The 19,996-nt window shown below is 37.8% G+C and overlaps 1 protein-coding gene across 6 annotated transcripts in view; it reads left to right on the forward strand.

The window, feature by feature from the left end:
- LOC128016416 (multiple PDZ domain protein) overlaps positions 1–19,996 on the forward strand; it is a 77,351-nt gene that overhangs the window by 25,653 nt on the left and 31,702 nt on the right. For 4 of the 6 annotated variants that reach the window (XM_052600891.1, XM_052600892.1, XM_052600893.1 and 1 more), the window contains exons 10-20: positions 5,791–5,879; positions 6,144–6,351; positions 7,713–7,799; positions 7,872–7,939; positions 8,616–8,762; positions 9,517–9,684; positions 10,745–10,918; positions 12,360–12,569; positions 14,052–14,162; positions 14,442–14,585; positions 16,354–16,465. In XM_052600891.1, coding sequence (XP_052456851.1) covers positions 5,791–5,879; positions 6,144–6,351; positions 7,713–7,799; positions 7,872–7,939; positions 8,616–8,762; positions 9,517–9,684; positions 10,745–10,918; positions 12,360–12,569; positions 14,052–14,162; positions 14,442–14,585; positions 16,354–16,465 — 1,518 coding nt within the window. The remainder of the gene's footprint in view (positions 1–5,790; positions 5,880–6,143; positions 6,352–7,712; positions 7,800–7,871; positions 7,940–8,615; positions 8,763–9,516; positions 9,685–10,744; positions 10,919–12,359; positions 12,570–14,051; positions 14,163–14,441; positions 14,586–16,353; positions 16,466–19,996) is intronic. The other 2 variants (XM_052600894.1, XM_052600896.1) reach the window with 1 other exon arrangement.

The raw sequence follows: 19,996 nt of genomic DNA on the forward strand, positions 1-19,996 counted from the left end.
ACTCCATCCACTGGTCCCTTAATGCTGTTTTTTTTTCTTTGGTAATCTGTGCAGGGTTGTCTTGCCCTGGCAACCAAAAACACACTTCTTTTGTGACATTTCACGACGCTCTCGCTCTGATCAGTGAAGTCTGTTGTGCTCTCAGTGCTGTGCTATACGGGAGCGTGCGCTCTTCCGGCAGAAGTGCGTCAGGACCCATATAAGGAAATTCCGCTCCATCTAACGTCACACAGAGCCATACTCGAAAAAAACTTTCCGAAACTGACAAACCGGAAGGAGAATTTTTGGAACAGAAATACTCCTTCAAACGTACAACTTAATTTTTGAAACTTTGTCCATGTTTAGCATGGGAATCCAACTCTTTAACAGTGTAAAAAACTCAGTATGCATGAAATAGCATTTCACCCCCCTTTAATGGAAGACAAGGAGAAAAACATTAAACAGAGCTTGCTGCTGTTCTTCATTTAGCTTGTTTCGCCATCTGGAAAGTGGATGACTAGACATTTCTTCTTGGCCAGCATGTTTATTAGCAATGGCTTGCACCACATTCGTGTGCTCCTTGCTCTTTTCATGTTTGTCAAATAAAGGATGGTTGAAATTCTGTGAGCCTTTATAAAACGCACCTGTTTTGTCTGCTAGATGTCGATTTGAGTGGCAAATCTTACACCACATTTCAGTGTGCTCATCGTTAGCTTCAAGCCACTGCACATCTTTTTGAGCCAAATCTTTTTTTTCGACTCTGGCTCCAGTTGGCGTTTCTTTGTAGCTGGCGAAACGCCAAAGAAGCTGCTTGTCTGTTGCTTTTTGGACATCGCTGACAGTAATTGACAAGTAACATGTAAGTTGTAAGTCTAGATGAAAAAATTGGTCAGTACGCAAAGGCACGGAGTAACACAAGTGGCATTACAAATTCCTGATTCCTGAATTCTGGGAATATCAGTTTACAGTTTTTTTTACTGTAAATTATATGTTGATTTGTTTTTGTTTATTTCTAAAAATTATACAATTAATCGTATTTTACTGTAAAATTACATGAAATGTCTGGTTAGATCTTTGCCAGTTTTTCCCTGTATATAATACGGTAACTTACTGTTAACCTTTTAACAGTTTTTATTATGTAGTGTTTTACAATATTTTACTGTTAAAATTACACTATTTTTTAACAGTGCAGAGGTCTTAAACTTTAACATGTAAGTGTAAGTTTTGGACGCATCAAATGCTGGATATTGATTCAGTGTTATTGTTTGCTGGATATAGAAGTGTCACAAAATGGTCTGAAATCACATGGTCTGTATGGTGGGTTGTATTATTTTAGTGAGTAGTACCCTGTGAAAAAAATACACTTTAGCATGTTAAAAAAAGAATACTTATTACAGAAATAATATATACTTAAGTGTGAACTAAATGTGCTGTTTTCAGACACTTAATTCCATGTCAATTACAATTAAAGGTCCCGTTCTTCGTGAACCCATGTTTCAAACTTTAGTTAGTGTGTAATGTTGTTGTTAGAGTATAAATAATATCAGTAAAATTCCAAAGCTTAAAGTTCAATGTCATGCGAGATATTTTATTTAACAGAATTCGCCTACAACAAACGAACTTTTTGCACTACAGCCCTCTAGTTCCTGCAGTAATGATGTCACTAAAACCATTTTTTGACTAACCTCCGTCCACATGAATACACAAAAAAGGGGGCGTGGTCTTGTTGCACTCGCACGGAGAAGAGGAAGTGTTGCGTTTGAAGAGTATGTTTGTCGCCATGTCGTCGAAACGCTGTTATTTTCATTTTGGAGTCCAATCACCTTTGTTTGGCCTTCCCAGGGACGCTTTACTTAGAGATCAATGGTTACAATTTATTTTTAACTCTGTTCCCAATCAGAACTCGTTACATATTTCTGAAGGAGTGACTTCATAGAACAAGGAAGTCATCAGCCCGTTTTTATGACAGTGAAAACAGCGGTATACAGATAAGTGAATTGTGTGAAAAATACTGTTTTTTTTACACGCGAAACGTGAACATTTTCTTCACACAGCTTCTTCAGTTCAGCAGTTTTTTTGCGCCACATTTTTGTAAATAAATCTGCAGCAGCTTGACAACAGAGCGATTAAATGTCTCAGAATATAGAAAGTTGCGATCAGCTGATTTTGCGCAATTCTCCATTGTGTGATACACAAAATGTGTCTCCAACCGCAGCAAGTCACTGGAGTTTTGGCACAACGCCATTGTACATACCGACGTTGACAGCAGCCCCGTCTGTGCACACAGCGACCAACTTTGTAGTCCAGTCATCCAAGCCTGTGTTCTGGAGAAGTCTCAAAAGTCTGTCTGTTATGGCCTGCACAGTTCGGTCAGCACCCAATTCAATCAGTCCAATAAAGTCTGAGGTGAACTCTCCATTGCTGGACACAGACACAATGTAAACGATTTCCTGCTCAGTTTTTGTGAAGTCCTCAGATCCATCAAGAAGCAGCCCCCAAAATTCAGCAGACTGCAACTTGGCTTGTAAATCCCTGCTGATGGCGTGGGCGATGCTTTACATGAACCTTGTGCCCCCTTCACATGAATGATAAGCACCTCCAACATTTACTCCTAGCCGCTTCAGTAACTGAATATCCTCAGAAAAAGAAGACATGTGATGTGTGTGTTTAAAGGGGGGGTGAAATGCTCGTTTTCACTCAATATCCTGTTAATCCTGAGTACCAATAGAGTAGTACTGCATCCTTCATAACTCCAAAAAGTCTTTAGTTTTATTATATTCATAGGAGAAAGATAGTCTGTACCGATTTTTCCCGGAAAAACACAACCGGCTGGAGGCGTGATGTGTGGGCGGAGCTAAAGAATCACGAGCGCCAGTAGGCTTTTGCGTTGAGAGCGTTTGGAAGCTGTGACATTACCGTGAGGGAAAAACCATCCAAAACAAACCATGGCTAGTCAGATTCAGCCGTTTATTTATGATCCAGAATCAGATCCCGAGGCTGAAACTGAACGAGAGCAGCATCAGCAACGACTCGCTCCAAGCGGGGCTCGAACCCGGGTCTCCGGCATGGGAGGCGGACGCACTAACAAGGAGGCAGAGATATTTGAAGCAGTTTTACTCACCGCATGCGGTTCCAACACACGATCTTGACCCTTTTTTGTTGGGATTGCATCATCCTTAAGAAATAAACGATGTGCAAATCCGGTGTCAAACTGGGCCTTGTTTGTAAAACAAGCATTTTCGAAATGCAGGGAACAAACACTTGCACAACTCCGTTGATGCTCTGTAAAAATAAACTCCATCCACTGATCCCTTAATGCTGTTTTTTTTTTTTTGTCATCTGTGCAGGGCTGTCTTGCCCTGGCAACCAAAAACACACTTCTTTTGTGACATTTCGCGACGCTCTCGCTCTGATCAGTGAATGTCTCTGCTCTCTCTGCTCTGCTATATGGGAGCGCGCGCTCTTCCGGCAGAAGTGCCCTTAGGACCCATATAAGGAAATTCCGCTCCATCTAACGTCACACAGAGCCATACTCAAAAAAAACTTTCCGAAACTTGTGACAAACCGGAAGGAGTATTTTTGGAACAGAAATACTCCTTCAAACGTACAACTTAATTTTTGAAACTTTGTCCATGTTTATCATGGGAATCCAACTCTTTAACAGTGTAAAAAACTCAGTATGCATGAAATAGCATTTCACCCCCCTTTAATGGAAGACAAGGAGAAAAACATTAAACAGAGCTTGCCGCTGTTCTTCATTTAGCTTGTTTCGCCATCTGGAAAGTGGATGACTAGACATTTCTTCTTGGCTAGCATGTTTATTAGCAATGGCTTGCACCATATTCGTGTGCTCCTTGTTCTTTTCATGTTTGTCAAATAAAGGATGGTTGAAATTCTGCGAGCCTTTATAAAACGCACCTGTTTTGTCTGCTAGATGTCGATTTGAGTGGCAAATCTTACACCACATTTCAGTGTGCTCATCGTTAGCTTCAAGCCACTGCACATCTTTTTGAACCAAATCTTTTTTTTTCGACTCTGGCTCCAGTTGGCGTTTCTTTGTAGCTGACGAAACGCCAAAGAAGCTGCTTAATGTCTGTTGCTTTTTGGACATCGCTGACAGTAGTTGACAAGTAACATGTAAGTTGTAAGTCTAGATGAAAAAATCGGTCAGTACACAAAGGCACGGAGTAACACAAGTGGCATTACAAATTCCTGATTCCTGAATTCTGGGAATATCAGTTTACAGTTTTTTTTACTGTAAATTATACGTTGATTTGTTTTTGTTTATTTCTAAAAATTATACAATTAATAGTATTTTACTGTAAAATTACATGAAATGTCTGGTTAGATCTTTGCCAGTTTTTCCCTGTATATAATACGGTAACTTACTGTTAACCTTTTAACAGTTTTTATTATGTAGTGTTTTACAATATTTTACTGTTAAAATTACACTATTTTTTAACAGTGCAGAGGTCTTAAACTTTAACATGTTAGTGTAAGTTTTGGACGCATCAAATGCTGGATATTGATTCAGTGTTATTGTTTGCTGGATATAGAAGTGTCACAAAATGGTCTGAAATCACATGGTCTATATGGTGGGTTGTATAATTTTAGTGAGTAGTACCCTGTGAAATAAATACACTTTAGCATGTTAAAAAAAGAATACTTATTACAGAAATAATATATACTTAAGTGTGAACTAAATGTGCTGTTTTCAGACACTTAATTCCATGTCAATTACATTTAAAGGTCCCGTTCTTCGTGATCCCATGTTTCAAACTTTAGTTAGTGCGTAATGTTGTTGTTAGAGTATAAATAATATCTGTAAAATTCCAAAGCTTAAAGTTCAATGTCATGCGAGATATTTTATTTAACAGAATTCGCCTACAACAAACAAACTTTTTGCACTACAGCCCTCTAGTTCCTGCAGTAATGATGTTACTAAAACCATTTTTTGACTAACCTCCGTCCACATGAATACACAAAAAAGGGGGTGTGGTCTTGTTGCACTCGCACGGAGAAGAGGAAGTGTTGCGTTTGAAGAGTATGTTTGTCGCCATGTCGTCGAAACGCTGTTATTTTCATTTTGGAGTCCAATCACCTTTGTTTGGCCTTCCCAGGGACGCTTTACTTAGAGATCAATGGTTACAATTTATTTTTAACTCTGTTCCCAATCAGAACTCGCTACATATTTCTGAAGGAGTGACTTCATAGAACAAGGAAGTCATCAGCCCGTTTTTATGACAGTGAAAACAGCGGTATACAGATAAGTGAATTGTGTGAAAAATACTGTTTTTTTTACACGCGAAACGTGAACACGTTATATTGCACACTGTAAACACAATCAAAACTTCAAGAAAACACGAAAAACGGGACCTTTAAATAAATATGTATTATAGTTTAAATTTATCTGAAATGCAATTAGCTGAACTTAACAGTGCTTTTTAACATTTTTGTTAGTATATTAGATTATTTTCTAGCCGAGATTGTTAAAAACTACTTCTGAGGTCTGAAGTACTCTATATGTGCATTTAAGGACATTTAAGCAGTTTCAGTCAGGTTTACCTTTACATGTAAGTTACATCAGGTTTTGGAGCAAGAAACAGCTCTTAAAAAAAATTATTTTATCATGTTAAGCCTTCATGTACAGGAAATATAGCATACATGTTTTGTTTTGTTCGTTTTTTTTCCTGATAGACCTGTGCTTGAATGTTTTCTATTTCTCTTTCTCACTCTAAGGCAGATTCTCATTCTAGCGTGCTTCATTTTAGACAGCGTTTAACCTTCGCTGACTGTAATTTCCTGTCACAGAACCCTCTGGAATATTCGTGAAGAGCATTTCGAGGGACAGCGCGGTGGAGCAAGACGGCCGAATTCATGTTGGGGATCAGATCATAGCTGTGAGTTATTTCACAAAGAAAGTGTCAGATAAGACTCTTGTTTATGCGTGTTTTGTGTTGCAGTGCTTAAAAACTCAAAAGGCTTTTTATGCAGAGTGTTTCTGTTTTTGTGCATCTGTACATATATGCTATGGGTCTGAAAAAAAACAGTATGAGAAGAGAAATCTAAGAAATTAATTATATTGGTAAAGTTATATTTCAGAAAGTTTTTTTTTTTCTCTCTCTCTCTCTGAATTTCAATTTTGTGTGTGTGTGTGTGTGCAGGTAGATGGTTTGAACATCCAGGGTTACACTAACCAGCAGGCTGTGGAGGTCCTGAGACACACGGGTGAGACGGTAAACCTGAAGCTCGTCCGCCGTGGCTTTAACCTGGAGGACGTGTGCCCGTCAATCACACCTGTCGCCATGGAGACCACACCCATCCTCAGCGCATCACGAAACTCAACAATGGAGCGAACGAACACCGAGCACGGTAACAAACAGCAATCTGAATGAAGCTGTCTACATCAGTCGCTCACGTCTGTTTAAATGAATTTTTAAGTAGCTAATAGTAAAGCTGTGCAATCGGATCGACACCGCAACATGACCTCATGCGATTACTGAACTGCAGAAAACTGCAAATTAATGAAGAAATATATCATCTGCATGAGCCGTGTGTCATAGTGTGAATCATGCGAAAGTAAATAAAAAATAGAAAACACTGAGGTTAATGCAAATTAAGTGGTGCAAAAACTTTACTGACTTAATATTTTGTGCATATATATCGAAAACCTTTGTTTTGCCTCAAAACCATAACTCCTATACTGGTCTCCATATCGATGTTATTAATTAATAACATTAATGCAATATGCTATCTCTAACAGCTTTTTTGCATTATGCATATGGTCTGCTTAACATATATATCGATAAAAAAAGATAATAATAATAAAATGATCTGCGTTACACATTACACGTTCCCTTTTAGGTGGTCTATAGTTATTTTAGTAATATTTATGGTATTGATTTTTATTTTTAGATTTTCACTTTTGATTTGTAATTTATTTGAGTTTAATGAGTTATGTGCTTCTGTAATATTTATTTGTTTTTTAAATTTCTATTTGGCCTTATTTTATTTTTGTATTATTTCCTTTTTAGTATTTTTAATGCTTAAACTGATTTCTCGCGATGTTTACATTTTATTTTATTTATATATTTTAGCTTTATTTCAGCTAGCGAAAATGATTTTAGTTGTGGTTAACGATAATACGACTGCGTGAAACATCGTATTCAACTGTAACAACTGTATTCTGCACGGTCACATGACCTCATCACATTTCCTCACATGTGATTGGGGTTCAGTTATCAACCTGGAACTAGTTAGAACAGTTATTGCATTGTTTTTTTATGTGATTAACTGTAATAACTTTAGCAGTCTGCTCACATAATGATGCAAAAGAGAGATCTGAAATATCACACGTCATCTCTTCCAATTCTACATTGTGGGATGATACGATATTCCTTATAGTGTTATGTTCTGCACTTTTGAGATAATCCAAGGGCTTTTTAAAAATCTTATCCTGATTAATCCCTAAAGACAGAGTGATTGCTTTTCAACAGTATGTGATATGTGAAGCCAGAGCTGATATCTATTTTTAACACAATAAGAAAGACAGTGAGGAAGTTTGATAGATCCTTTGTGTGTGTGTGTGTGTGTGTGTGTGTTTGTGTGTGAGTCGGTCCCACAACCACCGCACCACATTTAGAGTCAAAACCCTCACTCATCCTTTCATCACAGTCCCATGAAGTCTGTTATTATATGAAGAGAGACTGATGCCTCTGTGTTTTCATGTCTAGATGAGAGAGTGTTTCTCACTCCAGAGGAAAAGGCCAAACCTCAGTCTGTCACTGCTTCACCCGTCAGAGCTCCAGACAGACGCGCCGGTGAGAGATGTTTGTCACATCAGCGAATCGACTCACAGAGAGCAGTGGGTAATGCTGACATGTCTCTCTCAGGTCCTGTGGAGGAGCACACACTAATGCAGAAGTGGCAGAACGAGCTCGGCGTCTGCACTGAAGTCATTGTGAGTAACTCTTTTAAATCTATCACACATTAAAACAAAACCAATCCTACTTTTGCTAACTTTTAAAAAGAGTATTTATCACAGAAATAATATACTTTTAAAGAATATACATAAAAGTGCATACAGAATGTAATTTTCAGACGCTTATTTGCATGTTAACTGCAATTAAATGAAAATGTATCATAGTTTAAAATCATATTAAATGCAGTTAGTTGAACTTAAGATTGGACTTAAACAGGACTTAAATAGGGACATCTTTATTTGTAATTCCATAATGCTATTGTCTGTGAAATATAGTTAAAGTATGCTGTTGAATGTACTGACAAGCATGTATGATCAACTAAAATATACTTTAATGCATTTGTATTGCAGCTTGTATGGGAAAAAAAGTTTATTAAGAAAAATAGTCACTTAAGTGACCTTTTATTTAATTCATACCATTTTCTCTATTAGTTCAGTTTTTTAAAATATACTTTAAAAATTTTAAGTACACTACAAGTGCACATTCAATGCAGTAAGTGCACTTCTTTCACAAGGGTATATTCAGAGTGAATACTTTGTGGGGAGTGAACGGACTGAATTAGTTTGAAGACAGAATTAGTTTCACTTGTTTCACACTTCAGAAAGTGAACGAGGGACTTCTAAAGTCTGTGGTTGTGTGTTAATGTGTGTTCAGGTGGCTCAAGTGGAGAAGTTCAGTGAGAACAGCGGTTTAGGGATCAGTCTGGACGTGTGTGCTGACCGTCACATCCTCCGCTCAGTGCTTCCTGAGGGTCCCGTCGGCCGATCGGGAAAAATCTGTAGTGGAGACGAACTGCTAGAGGTAAAACACATCCGTCTGAAACAACTCGCCACCAACATGCATCAAAAATCTAACTAGTATTAGAATTTGTTCCAATTCTGATTGTGTATGTGTCATATTTCTTGAACTAATCCAGTTTGCCCAATCAGATTTACATTTCTAGCAATTCGAGAGACATATGAATATACAATTTTGTCATTTTAAAAGTCATGTAAACTTTTGTTTGAAATACATACTGTACTTTTTATCATGTATATTGGACAATTCCAATAGCTGCAAAGCATGTAAATACTCAGCAAGGCTGAATTTATTTGATCAAAAATACAGTAAAAACAATAATATTGTGAAATATTATTACAATTTAAAAATACTGTTTTCTATGTGAAAATCTTTTAAAATGTAATTTATTTCTGTGATGCCCAGCTGAATTTTCAGCATAATTCCTCCAGTCTTCAGTGTCACATGATTTTCAGAAATCATTCTAATGATGATTTACTGCTCAAGAAACTTTTCTGATTATTATCAATGTTGAACCAGTTGTGCTGCACAATATTTTTGTGGAAACTGTGATATTTTATGAAAAAAATTGATTAATGACTTTACAAAATCTTTTTGACCCAAACTTTTAATATGTTTTTTTTTTTCAAAGGCAAGATTCAGAATTGAATATTTGGTGATGTTCTTCAAATGCATGAACACACACTTATGATGCTTTATGCAATGATGTTTTATGTTTAGTGTTCATATATTTATACGTTTGCATGTGTTTGTTCAGGTGAATGGCATTCCCCTCAGAGGAGAGACTCATAAAGAGGTTGTTGACATTCTGAAAGAACTTCCTGTTTCTGTGACCATGGTCTGCTGTAGACCCGCCCCTTTAATGATTGACAGCCAATCTGACCAACCACAGCCAGAGGATATGGCCACTGATTCCATTGTTCAGGTACATTAAATCCTACATTAAATATCAGATATGTAATATTTAAGATTAAATATGTAATTATATAATTATTACATAATAATATATATTCAATCGGACATTATTGCATTGCAAACCCTTACTGTAATTGCATTCTTTATTTAATTTGAATGTATCCATGCCAACAGAATTAAAATAGAATAAAAAATGGATAATGTAATAAATCAAATTTTAATATTCTATAATAAATGGCCTGTTATCATAAATAGACCTTATGTAGTATTTCTAGAAAAATTAGATGACATTAATAATTAGTGGTTGACTCCTATTTCTCTCAGTGATCTCTATTTTTTTTTCTTTTTTTTTAGAAATTAAATAATAATAAATTAAATAATATGATAATACAATCTTCATTTATCAATTATATAATTAAATAATTAAACAATAATAAATTAAATATTAAAATATTTGTAATGAAACACTTATATATTAAATAGTGATACATTTTTGCAAATGTTTGAAAATAAACAAAATGTTTATTTAAATATCTAATGGTGGAAGTACACTTAATTTCCAAAAATGCTGTATTTTAGCCCGTATTCATTATGTAAGTAACGTCTTTCCAGATTTAACAAACAGATTGTCCTACAATTTATTTTAAATGCACTGTTTATTTTAATAATTGTTAATTGAATCAGATATTATTTATTGAATCAAAACCAACTTAATGGTGAACCAAACGGATCCCCTGTCAACCTAAAACTGTTTTATAACCATGCTTTTACAGTAATAAAGTTCATGTTTTTCATTAGTGTGTTCAACAAGCTGAGTGGTTCAGTCAGACTTCTCTTTGTTGGGATTATATCAGATTACAGTGCACCATTATAATCTCTGAACATCTCAAATCGCTCTCAGAGGACAGACCTTCATGCCTAAATGCATGACACAGTCTAGCTATCAATAAAAGCTGTACGTTTTGCATCCACCCTGTTAGATATTATAGTTTAAGGTGATGTTTTATGATTATGAACCATTATTAGGGATTTTATTACAAAGAAAGTTTGTGTTCATCTTGTTTGTGTAGGTACCGGTTGAGTTTGAGGATTTCCTTGTCTCTGGCGAACCAGAAGACAGCCTGAAAAGTCATGTGACTGAAGAGCCCACCGGAACGCCGTTAGCGATGTGGGAAACGGAGATACAGGACATTGAACTAGAGAAAGGAGAGAGCGGACTGGGCTTCAGCATTCTGGATTATCAGGTGAGAGAGTGGGAGGAGCTTCCTAAATTTAGATCATCACATGAGAATGGGAGGGGCTCTTTATTTATTTATGCATGTCTCGCACATCAAATACAAAGCAGTAACTCACGAGTTTGAGGTTGAATTTTGTGTCTTTTTTAATGATTGAAAGAACTGGCTTATGAAAGTCATCTGTTTGTGATTCAGACTAAACGTGTTGTGCTGTATGTTTGTTGTTGTGTACAAAAAGAGAGGATAATGCAATATTAATGTGTTATCGGTTTATTGTTTGTATATTATATTGTGGCAGCCATTCTCTTGTGAAAAGGAAGAATTGAATGTGCACTTGTAGTTTGCTTCAAATCTTTAAATTTTATTAAATGGGAATTAGTTGACATGTTATTGCAAATGAACAGGACCAAATCAACATATATTTGCAAAATAATGCAAGTTATTCAACATGCAGTTGCAAATGAATTAACGCAAGTTATTCCATGTGCAGTTGCAAATTAACATGAGAAAGTTGACATGCAGTTGCAAATTAACACAAGTTAATTGACATGTGGTTGCAAACCAATGGGCGTTAGTTGACATGTAGTTGAAAATTAACATTAGTTAATTGATATAGTTGAAAATTAATTGGAGTTAGTTGACATGTAGTTGCAAGTTAATCAAAGTTAGTTAACATGTAGTTGCAAAATAATGGGATTTGGTTGGAATTTAGTTGCAAAATAATCAAAGTTAGTTGACGTAGTTGCAAAATAATGGGAGATAGTTGACATTGCAAATTAATGGGAATTAGTTGACATGTTGTTGCAAAATAACAGGACAAAGTCGACATTTATTTGCAAATGAATGCAAGCTATTCAACATGCAGTTGCAAATTTACACAAGTAAGTTGACATGTAGTTGCAAAATAATGTGATTTAATTGACATGTAGTTGCAAATCATTGGGAGTTAGTTGACATGTTGCAAAATAATGTGATTTAATTGACATGTAGTTGCAAATCATTGGGAGTTAGTTAACATCGTTGCAAATTAATGGGACTTAGTTAACATGTAGTTGCAAATTAACGCAAGTTATTCCACATGCAGTTGCAAATTAATGAGTAAGTTGACACGTAGTCACAAACCAATGTGAGTTAGTCAACGTAGTTGCAAGTTAATCAATGTTATTCAACATGTAGTTGCAAAATAATGGGAGTTAGTTGAAATGTAGTTGCAAAATAATGGGAGTTGACGTTGCAAATTAATGGGAGTTAGTTGACGTTACAAATAAATGGAAGTTAGCTGGCATGTAGTTGCAAATAATGTGGGTTTGTCAACATGTAGTTAATTAACATGAGTTAATTAGTTACTTACAGCTACTAGAATATCTAAAGAGGCCTACTAAAATAAAGTGAAATTATGTTAATATTATACTCACTTTGCGTGCGTGCGTGTGTGTTCATATGTGTACAGGACCCAATGGACCCCCTCAAGACGGTGATTGTGATTAGATCGTTAGTTCCCGATGGCGTAGCGGAGCGAGACGGACGATTGTTGCCAGGAGACCGTCTCATGTATGTCAACAACATCAACCTGGAGAGCGCCAGTTTGGAGGAAGCAGTGCAGGCTCTGAAGGGAGCGAACATGGGCGCCGTAAGCATCGGTGTGGCCAAACCACTGCCCGTAAGAAATACTATCCTCTACTTTCTAAAGCAGCTTTTTCCTCTGGACGATTTTGTGTTATTGAAACCCGTGGCTGCAGTAACGTGATTCCTTTCACAGGTTCTTTGAATTTTTCATGATGTGGGTCTGTAGTCCTTTAAGGCCTCAGGAAATGAAATCTTCTTGGAGGAGCATGTCTGTATCTTTGTGAAGAGCTCTCAGGGGCTGTCGTTTATCTTAACCTCTTCAACTTTCCAAGGCTGTTATCTCGGCTCCATTATTCTGGGATTGTGTGCACATTTTGGCATCTTTCCTTCTTTTTCTCCTCAGAGGCCTTGAGGTTTGGAGCGTGTGTGGTGGGTTGTCAAGTGCATTGTGGGTCATCTGATCAGGCCTTTTTTTCTGAAGATTTAATCTCACGAGAGGCCCTTAGACTGCCTGAGCGTGCCGAATGCTTTTGTTCTGCTCTCTCAAGTGCGATAGGGTAACATCACCTCTTAATATGGTTCAAATGACTCACTTCCAAGAAGCGGAGTGAAAACGGAGAAAGCATTTTTTCATATTTACCTTTAGACTTCCAATCTTCGATGTGATCATCAATTTTAATGATGTCAAAATCGACCAAAAAAAAGATTCAGCTCGCTAACCAACCTTGCACTACTAACATGCAAAGTGATTTCTAACCAAATCAAATCACATTCAGTCTTATATTGTGATCTTGGGCTGGGTGTTATGATGAAATGAGATTCTGCTGTAGCGCAGTAAATATATATCTGCACGGCATCAGTATGCAGGATTGCTTTGCATTATTGCATAAAGCATCATAATAACAAAGAACAATATGAAAATACAGAGTAGGCATGTCTCAAACAATTCAAGATTTGTATGTTACGTTTATACATTTAAAACTGAATAACGAGTGATTCTAACCAATTTAAATCAATTCATGTGTATTACTTTAAAATTAACAAAGAAATGCTATTATAGGAATAAATTCACACAAAAAGTTTAACTTCCCCCAATATTTACTGGCGCTGGCATTTATTTATTCATTATTTTTTTATTAATTAATTAATGTATTTATTTTGTGGAACTCAAAAAATGTAAATGAATTAAAGGTTATTTACATTGCTGTTTAACTTAAAATGATTTTTCAAAAGAAGTCTTATATCCTAACCAAAAAAAACTAATTTATCCTCTTTATAAAACTTTTTTTACACTATTTTTGTGGAAACTGTGATATGTTTTAATTTCCAGGATTCACAGATGAAAATAAAGTTCAAAAGAACAGCATTGCTTTTTTTAAAAGAAATATTATTGTGACATTATAAATATCTTTACTATCACTTTTGATCAATTTAATGAAATAAAAGTATTATTTTCCTAAGTATCTAATAATATATACAGTAATCACGTTATACAGCTACTCGTTCTGGTCATAGCGCCCAAGCTTAATGTGATCTGCTCATCATCAGAGAATGAATGGTCACCCTGTCTTCACAGACTGAGGATGAGGATGGCTCTTCCTCCTTCATCTTCTCGGCTCTGCTGCTGACGAAGGGCTGTGATGGTGATGAGGAGGATGAAGCTGTGTTCCGCGCTGAACCTGCAGTGGTCAGTGCTCATAAAACACAACCAAAGCGTTCCTGTGCAAAGCATGTTAGTAGTGCAATGTTGTGTAGGAGCAAAAATAAATCAGCGTTGATAGGAGACAGATGCCGAACATTTTACTCCAAGCTTAGCAAGACACGCATGTCATCTTTGAAAAAAGTAAAAAAGTCCATGATGATTTTTTGGAGGTTATCCTAACAAACAATTTGAAGTGCAGCACAAAACAAAACAACGATCATTCTGATGCTATTACCATTCTCATCTACATAACATCTCTTCCAGATCGACTCTAGTGATTTAGACCTGTCTGATGAAAAGGCATTTGATCCTCATTTTCTGGAGGAGGATGAGATGCTGCAGTCGATGATTGCTGAGCACAGCAGCATCTGCAGCGCTGATCTGACCTTTCAGAAGAACACACCGAAGGTACGCACAGTCTTATGTAGGAAACTCACACAGATTTAGTCACCTTTGGGATTGTTTTATCAGTTCTTTGTATACTGTAGCTCATGTTTCAAAACTGCCCATGTGAACAAATAAACTAAACTGGGTGTTATTTGGTGAGGCATGATGGTGAGGGAAAACAGAGGAAGTAAGGGAAAAAAAACTGATCTTAAAAAAGCCTTACCAGTTTATTTCCTAAATAAACGTCTGATGCATGTCACTTGCTGAACTTCCACATTGACTCGCACAGCTCCAGACCAGCGTGCCACAGGCCAGCCACTCTCTGTGCTGTAATTTGCGACTATATTGTGTGGAGTCCCATCAATTGTGCGTTTATTTGTGTTTTTATGGCTTCTGCTCTGGGAGGCCTCTGCTCAGATTCATAGGCGAGTGATTCGGTCCCTCTTGAATCATTCTGCATGAACAAACTCAATTACAGCTGTATGAATCATGGCTACATTCAGAAACACGCTCCCCTGTCTCGGCAGAAATTGCTCTCTCCCATTATTGCACTCCTGCAGGTCATTAACGGTGCTGTTCATCAGGAGATCATCTGCATCTGATTTGACTCTTATTGCGGATATAAATCAGCGGTTAAGCTGTGAAAGGGAAATTACGTACGTCTGTCTTACCCGCAGGAGTTTTCCTTGAACATTTTCTTTCATTTATTATCTCTTCATGGACACAAAACTGAAATCACAGCATGTTTTATGTGATTATCAAATCTCCAAGGCTGTGATTAATTAAATAAATATGTGCACTGCGTGTTTTCTTTTGAGTCACAGCACTGTTTTCATTTACTCGTGAGCAGCTCCGTGTTTTCAGTGTCTCAGAGCGACTCGGTTCACTTTAAATACTGCTTAATGAACTCGCATGTTCTGTGAGTTTTGGTCAATTCAAATGTAAATTTAGGAACGCAAAACATGCCAGCCAACTTCCTACACATGCAATGAGAAGTGCTTATAAACCAGCTGCTTCAAGAGAGAGAAGTTTCGACGGCTTCAAAACTTGATAGTTGAACTTTATAGCCAGCTATTTGAAATTTAAATTGAAAGCTGAATATTTAATAACTATGATGATGATGATGATGATGATGATGATTATTATTCCTGAAATCATTATGGTGATTCTTATATTGTTTAATATTTTTAGGAATAATAATAATCATCATCATCATAATTATTAAATATTCAGCTTTCAATTTTCAGTAAATTTTTACAATGGCGTTATTTAATATATTGGTATCAAATATTATTTTGATGATAATAATAATAGTAGTAATAATATTAATAACAACTATAATCACTTTCTTTTTTCATTTCACAGTGAATTTATTATTATTATTATTATTATTATTACATATTTTATATTTTACAATGAAATTATACAATTGCAATATTTATCATTTTAATATTTTTAGTAATAATAATAATAACATTTTAAATGTTGTAGGTTCTTCCCCAAATCGTGCTGTCCTTCTCCTGGCATCAAACTGTTGAACTTAGTGAAAGTAAATACAGGGAAAGTCATCAGACCAACTCTGACACTGTGGTGGTGCATTTTTTTTTAGCATCACTCAAATATTATGGCTAATTTCCCATAGTATCAATAATCTGTACCCATAATTCCTGCTTCCTGATTCGGCCCTCACAATCCCGCCTCATCCTGCTGACCTCTTTCATCACTCTGTATCCTTGACTTCAGTCTTTGATATCATTTTAATGAGGATTCTGTTCTTTTCTCCTGTCAGAAGGAGGATTTGCTTCCAGATGAACCCTCAGATGAGGCCCAGCAGCTAAACACAGCGGCGGGGAGCAGCTTTGAGAGGACCATCACTGTGGTCAAGGGCAACTCCAGTTTAGGTATGAGAACAGTGAGGAAGTGTGTTCATGAAACAGTAGTACACTTTAGCATGCTTTTAAAAAGAGTACCGTATTTTTCGGACTATAAGTCGCACCTGAGTATAAGTCGCATCAGTCCAAAAATACGTCATGATGAGGAAAAAAACATATATAAGTCGCACTGGACTATAAGTCGCATTTATTTAGACCCAAGAACCAAGAGAAAACATTACCGTCTACAGCCGTGAGAGGGCGCCCTCTCGCGGCTGTAGACGGTAATGTTTTCTCTTGGTCCATTTCTCTCGGTTCATGTCAAATTAATTTTGATGAATAAGTCGCACCTGACTATAAGTCTCAGGACCAGCCAAACTATGAAAAAAAGTGTGACTTATAGTCCGGAAAATATGGTACTTACTGTGGAAATAATATACTTTAAAAGAATATGCTTAAAGCTGCATTGCATTGCTTTTTCTGGATTACTGAGCAAGTATATAACCAGTCAGTGTTTAAATATTACTATCTCCTTACCTTGGCCCATTTCACAATGGTAAGCTTGTAATAATGTTTTATAAATTTGAGTGGTTTGGGTCATACGCTTTGCATCATTACAAAAGCGAATACGTCTGAATACATAAAGAGGGAGTCCCGGTCAGTAGGCTCTATCACGTGTGTGGATATTTCAGCTGGCGGATCATCTGTAGCTGGAATAATTAAACTGGTTAAACTAAAATAATTTAACTGATGGAAAGTAATCAGGGAGAACAGAAACAGTTGGGGAGTAATCAATTAACTAAACAAGAAAAGGAACAAAACCAGGAAGAACAGGAAAACAGATGTCCATAACTGTGACATTACTTCCAAGGCTGGTCCCGAGCCCTAACACCGGGGAGGGGGGTGGGCGCCCTGGAGATTGGTGCAGGGCTGGAACAAGGTGGAGTCAAGGAGGATCTCCAGGGTGAAGCATTGAGCTTGGGGAACCATTGCAGCACAGGGAGCTCGGACGACCATGGCAGAGCAGGTAGTTCGGGTGGCCATGGCGGATCAGGGGAGGCAGAGCCCAAGCCCCTGCCTCGGCCTCTACAACTGCCCCCTCCTCCCCAAAAAAATACTTGGGGAAACTTACGGGGCTGAACTCAGGCCTTGAGCCGACACTGGAGCAATCTCTGGGGATGGAGGCGACACTGGAGCGAGCTCTGGGGCTGGAGCTGACACTGGAGCAATCTCTGGGGATGTAGCTGACACAGGAGCAAGCTCTGGGGCTGGAGCCGACACTGGAGCAAGCTCTGGGGCTGGAACTGACACTGGAGCAATCTCTGGAGCGAGCTCTGGGGCTGGAGCTGAAACTGGAGCGAGCTCTGGGGCTGGAGCTGACACTTGAGTGAGCTCTGTGGCTGGAGCCGACACTGGAGTGAGCTCTGGGGATGTAGCCAACACTGGAGTAAGCTCTTGGGCTGGAACCGACACTGGAGCGAGCTCTGGGGATGTAGCCAACACTGGAGTAAGCTCTGGGGCTGGAACCGACACTGGAGCGAGCTCTGGGGCTGGAGCTGACACTGGAGTAATCTCTGGGGCTGGAACCGACACTGGAGCGAGCTCTGGGGCTGGAGCTGACACTGGAGTGAGCTCTGGGGCTGGAGCTGACACTGGAGTGAGCTCTGGTGCTGGAGCCAACACTGGAGCGAGCTCTGGGACTGGAGCTGACACTGGACTTAACTGGGGGTCAGGAGCCCTCCCTGGGTTTAACAGTGAAACCGAAGCCCTTCCTGGGCTGAACAGTGAAACCGGAGCCCTTCCTGGGCTTAACTGGTGGCCAGGAGCCCTCCCTGGGCTAGACAGGGGATCTGGAGCCTTCCTTGGGCTTAACTCAGGATCAGGAGTCCGGCCGTGGGCTTAACTCTGGGTGCTCAGGACATTAAGAAGGGCTGGACGGAACCAGCGGAGGCTAATGAGACTTAGGAGATGAAGGAAGCTCAGGGAAGTGCCCTAGAGTGGAATCTGGGGAGAGGATGGGTGCCGAGAAACCTGAGGGTAAATCCATATCCATTAGATCTGAGCGGCGGGCTGGCACTGGAGGGTGCTCTGGAGGACGTATGCGAGAAGCAGGTGATTAAATGTATATAGGGCTTGCCATATCCACAACTTGCGAGCTTGCCACAAGAGTCACCGGTGCTCATGTCTTCAGTGTGGCGATAGCTTTGTCAAAGGAATTGTTGAATATTTATTTTTTTGTTCTTCGTTATTTTTGTTTTCTTCACTTACAAACAGTATTCTCATCACTTCATAACATTACAGTTGAAACACTGATAGCAGATGGACTATTCTGATGATGCTTTTCATACTTTTCAGGACTTTGACAGTGTAATTTACTTGGCAGTTTATGGGACAGTCACAAGCCTCCCAGTTTTCATCCAAACTATCTTTAATTGCGTTCCGAAAATGAACAAAGCTTTTATGGGTTTGGAACGACGTGGGGGTTAATGATTAATGACAAAAGTTTCATTTTGGGGTGAATTATCCCTTTAATTACAGAAAAATGTGTGATTAATTTGTAATTTCATAATTACGTGATTAAAGTGCACTGAATTTACTGATAAGCATTTATTTACTAAAATATACTTAATTTTCATTTCCATTCAAAAATATTAAACCATAATGAATTTAAAGGAACTTTAAAATACAACTTGAATAATTCACTTAGTTATAATAATTAAACATTTTACTTAAGTGTGTTCATAAAAGTGTTTCTCTATTAAGTCACTTAAGTGGCTTTTTATGTCATTAATATCATATTTTCTGCAACTGTAGTTTTGTGCAATGGTAAATTTGACCTCACTTTAAAACAGGAAAATATGAAGGGAATATTTCTTACTGTATACATGCAGCAAGTGATGTGATGAGAAGTTTTCCCCAGCTGCTGATTTCACTAATGATTAAGATGTGGGTTTGGCCGTGGGATCATACAGCAGCAGTTTGGGCCGCCTCTATCCCAAAGCAGCAATTGAACACAGTCTGCTTTGCCAATATACGCTAATAGGGTATTGAAAATTCAGCTGAGGGAAATCTGGCATTCATTTGAGGCTGCTTTACATCACTTTAGATCTGGACTCAGTTTTACTGTCACAGGTGTTAATGGGCTCCCATTCTTGATCTAGAAGATTGCAATTAAAGTGCATTTAATTTCCTGGCGGATGATTTTTTACGACATCCATCACTAAGTGCTCCTCATGGAAGACCAAGATGACAGAGTCATCAGAGGTTCATAATTCCTTCTTTAATGTCTGTGTCTGCATTCTACTTTATTTATATTTAGTGATAATTCTTTTTTTTTTTTTTTTGCATGAATTACCTGTAATCATGTTCTTATGCACACAACACAATATAAAGTATGTTAGTAATCAGTGTTTGAAATGTATGGCGTCCGAGAGAGCTCAACATGCTGTGACTTAAGAAAACACATGCAAATTAAAAACACCAGCAAATGAAAAAAACATATTTATCAGTTTGACAACACAAGTGTTGCAAATCCTTACAACACATGCATATAACAAAACA

This window comes from Carassius gibelio, chromosome A7, assembly GCF_023724105.1.
Source record: "Carassius gibelio isolate Cgi1373 ecotype wild population from Czech Republic chromosome A7, carGib1.2-hapl.c, whole genome shotgun sequence".
NCBI classification, from domain to species: Eukaryota; Metazoa; Chordata; class Actinopteri; order Cypriniformes; family Cyprinidae; genus Carassius; species Carassius gibelio.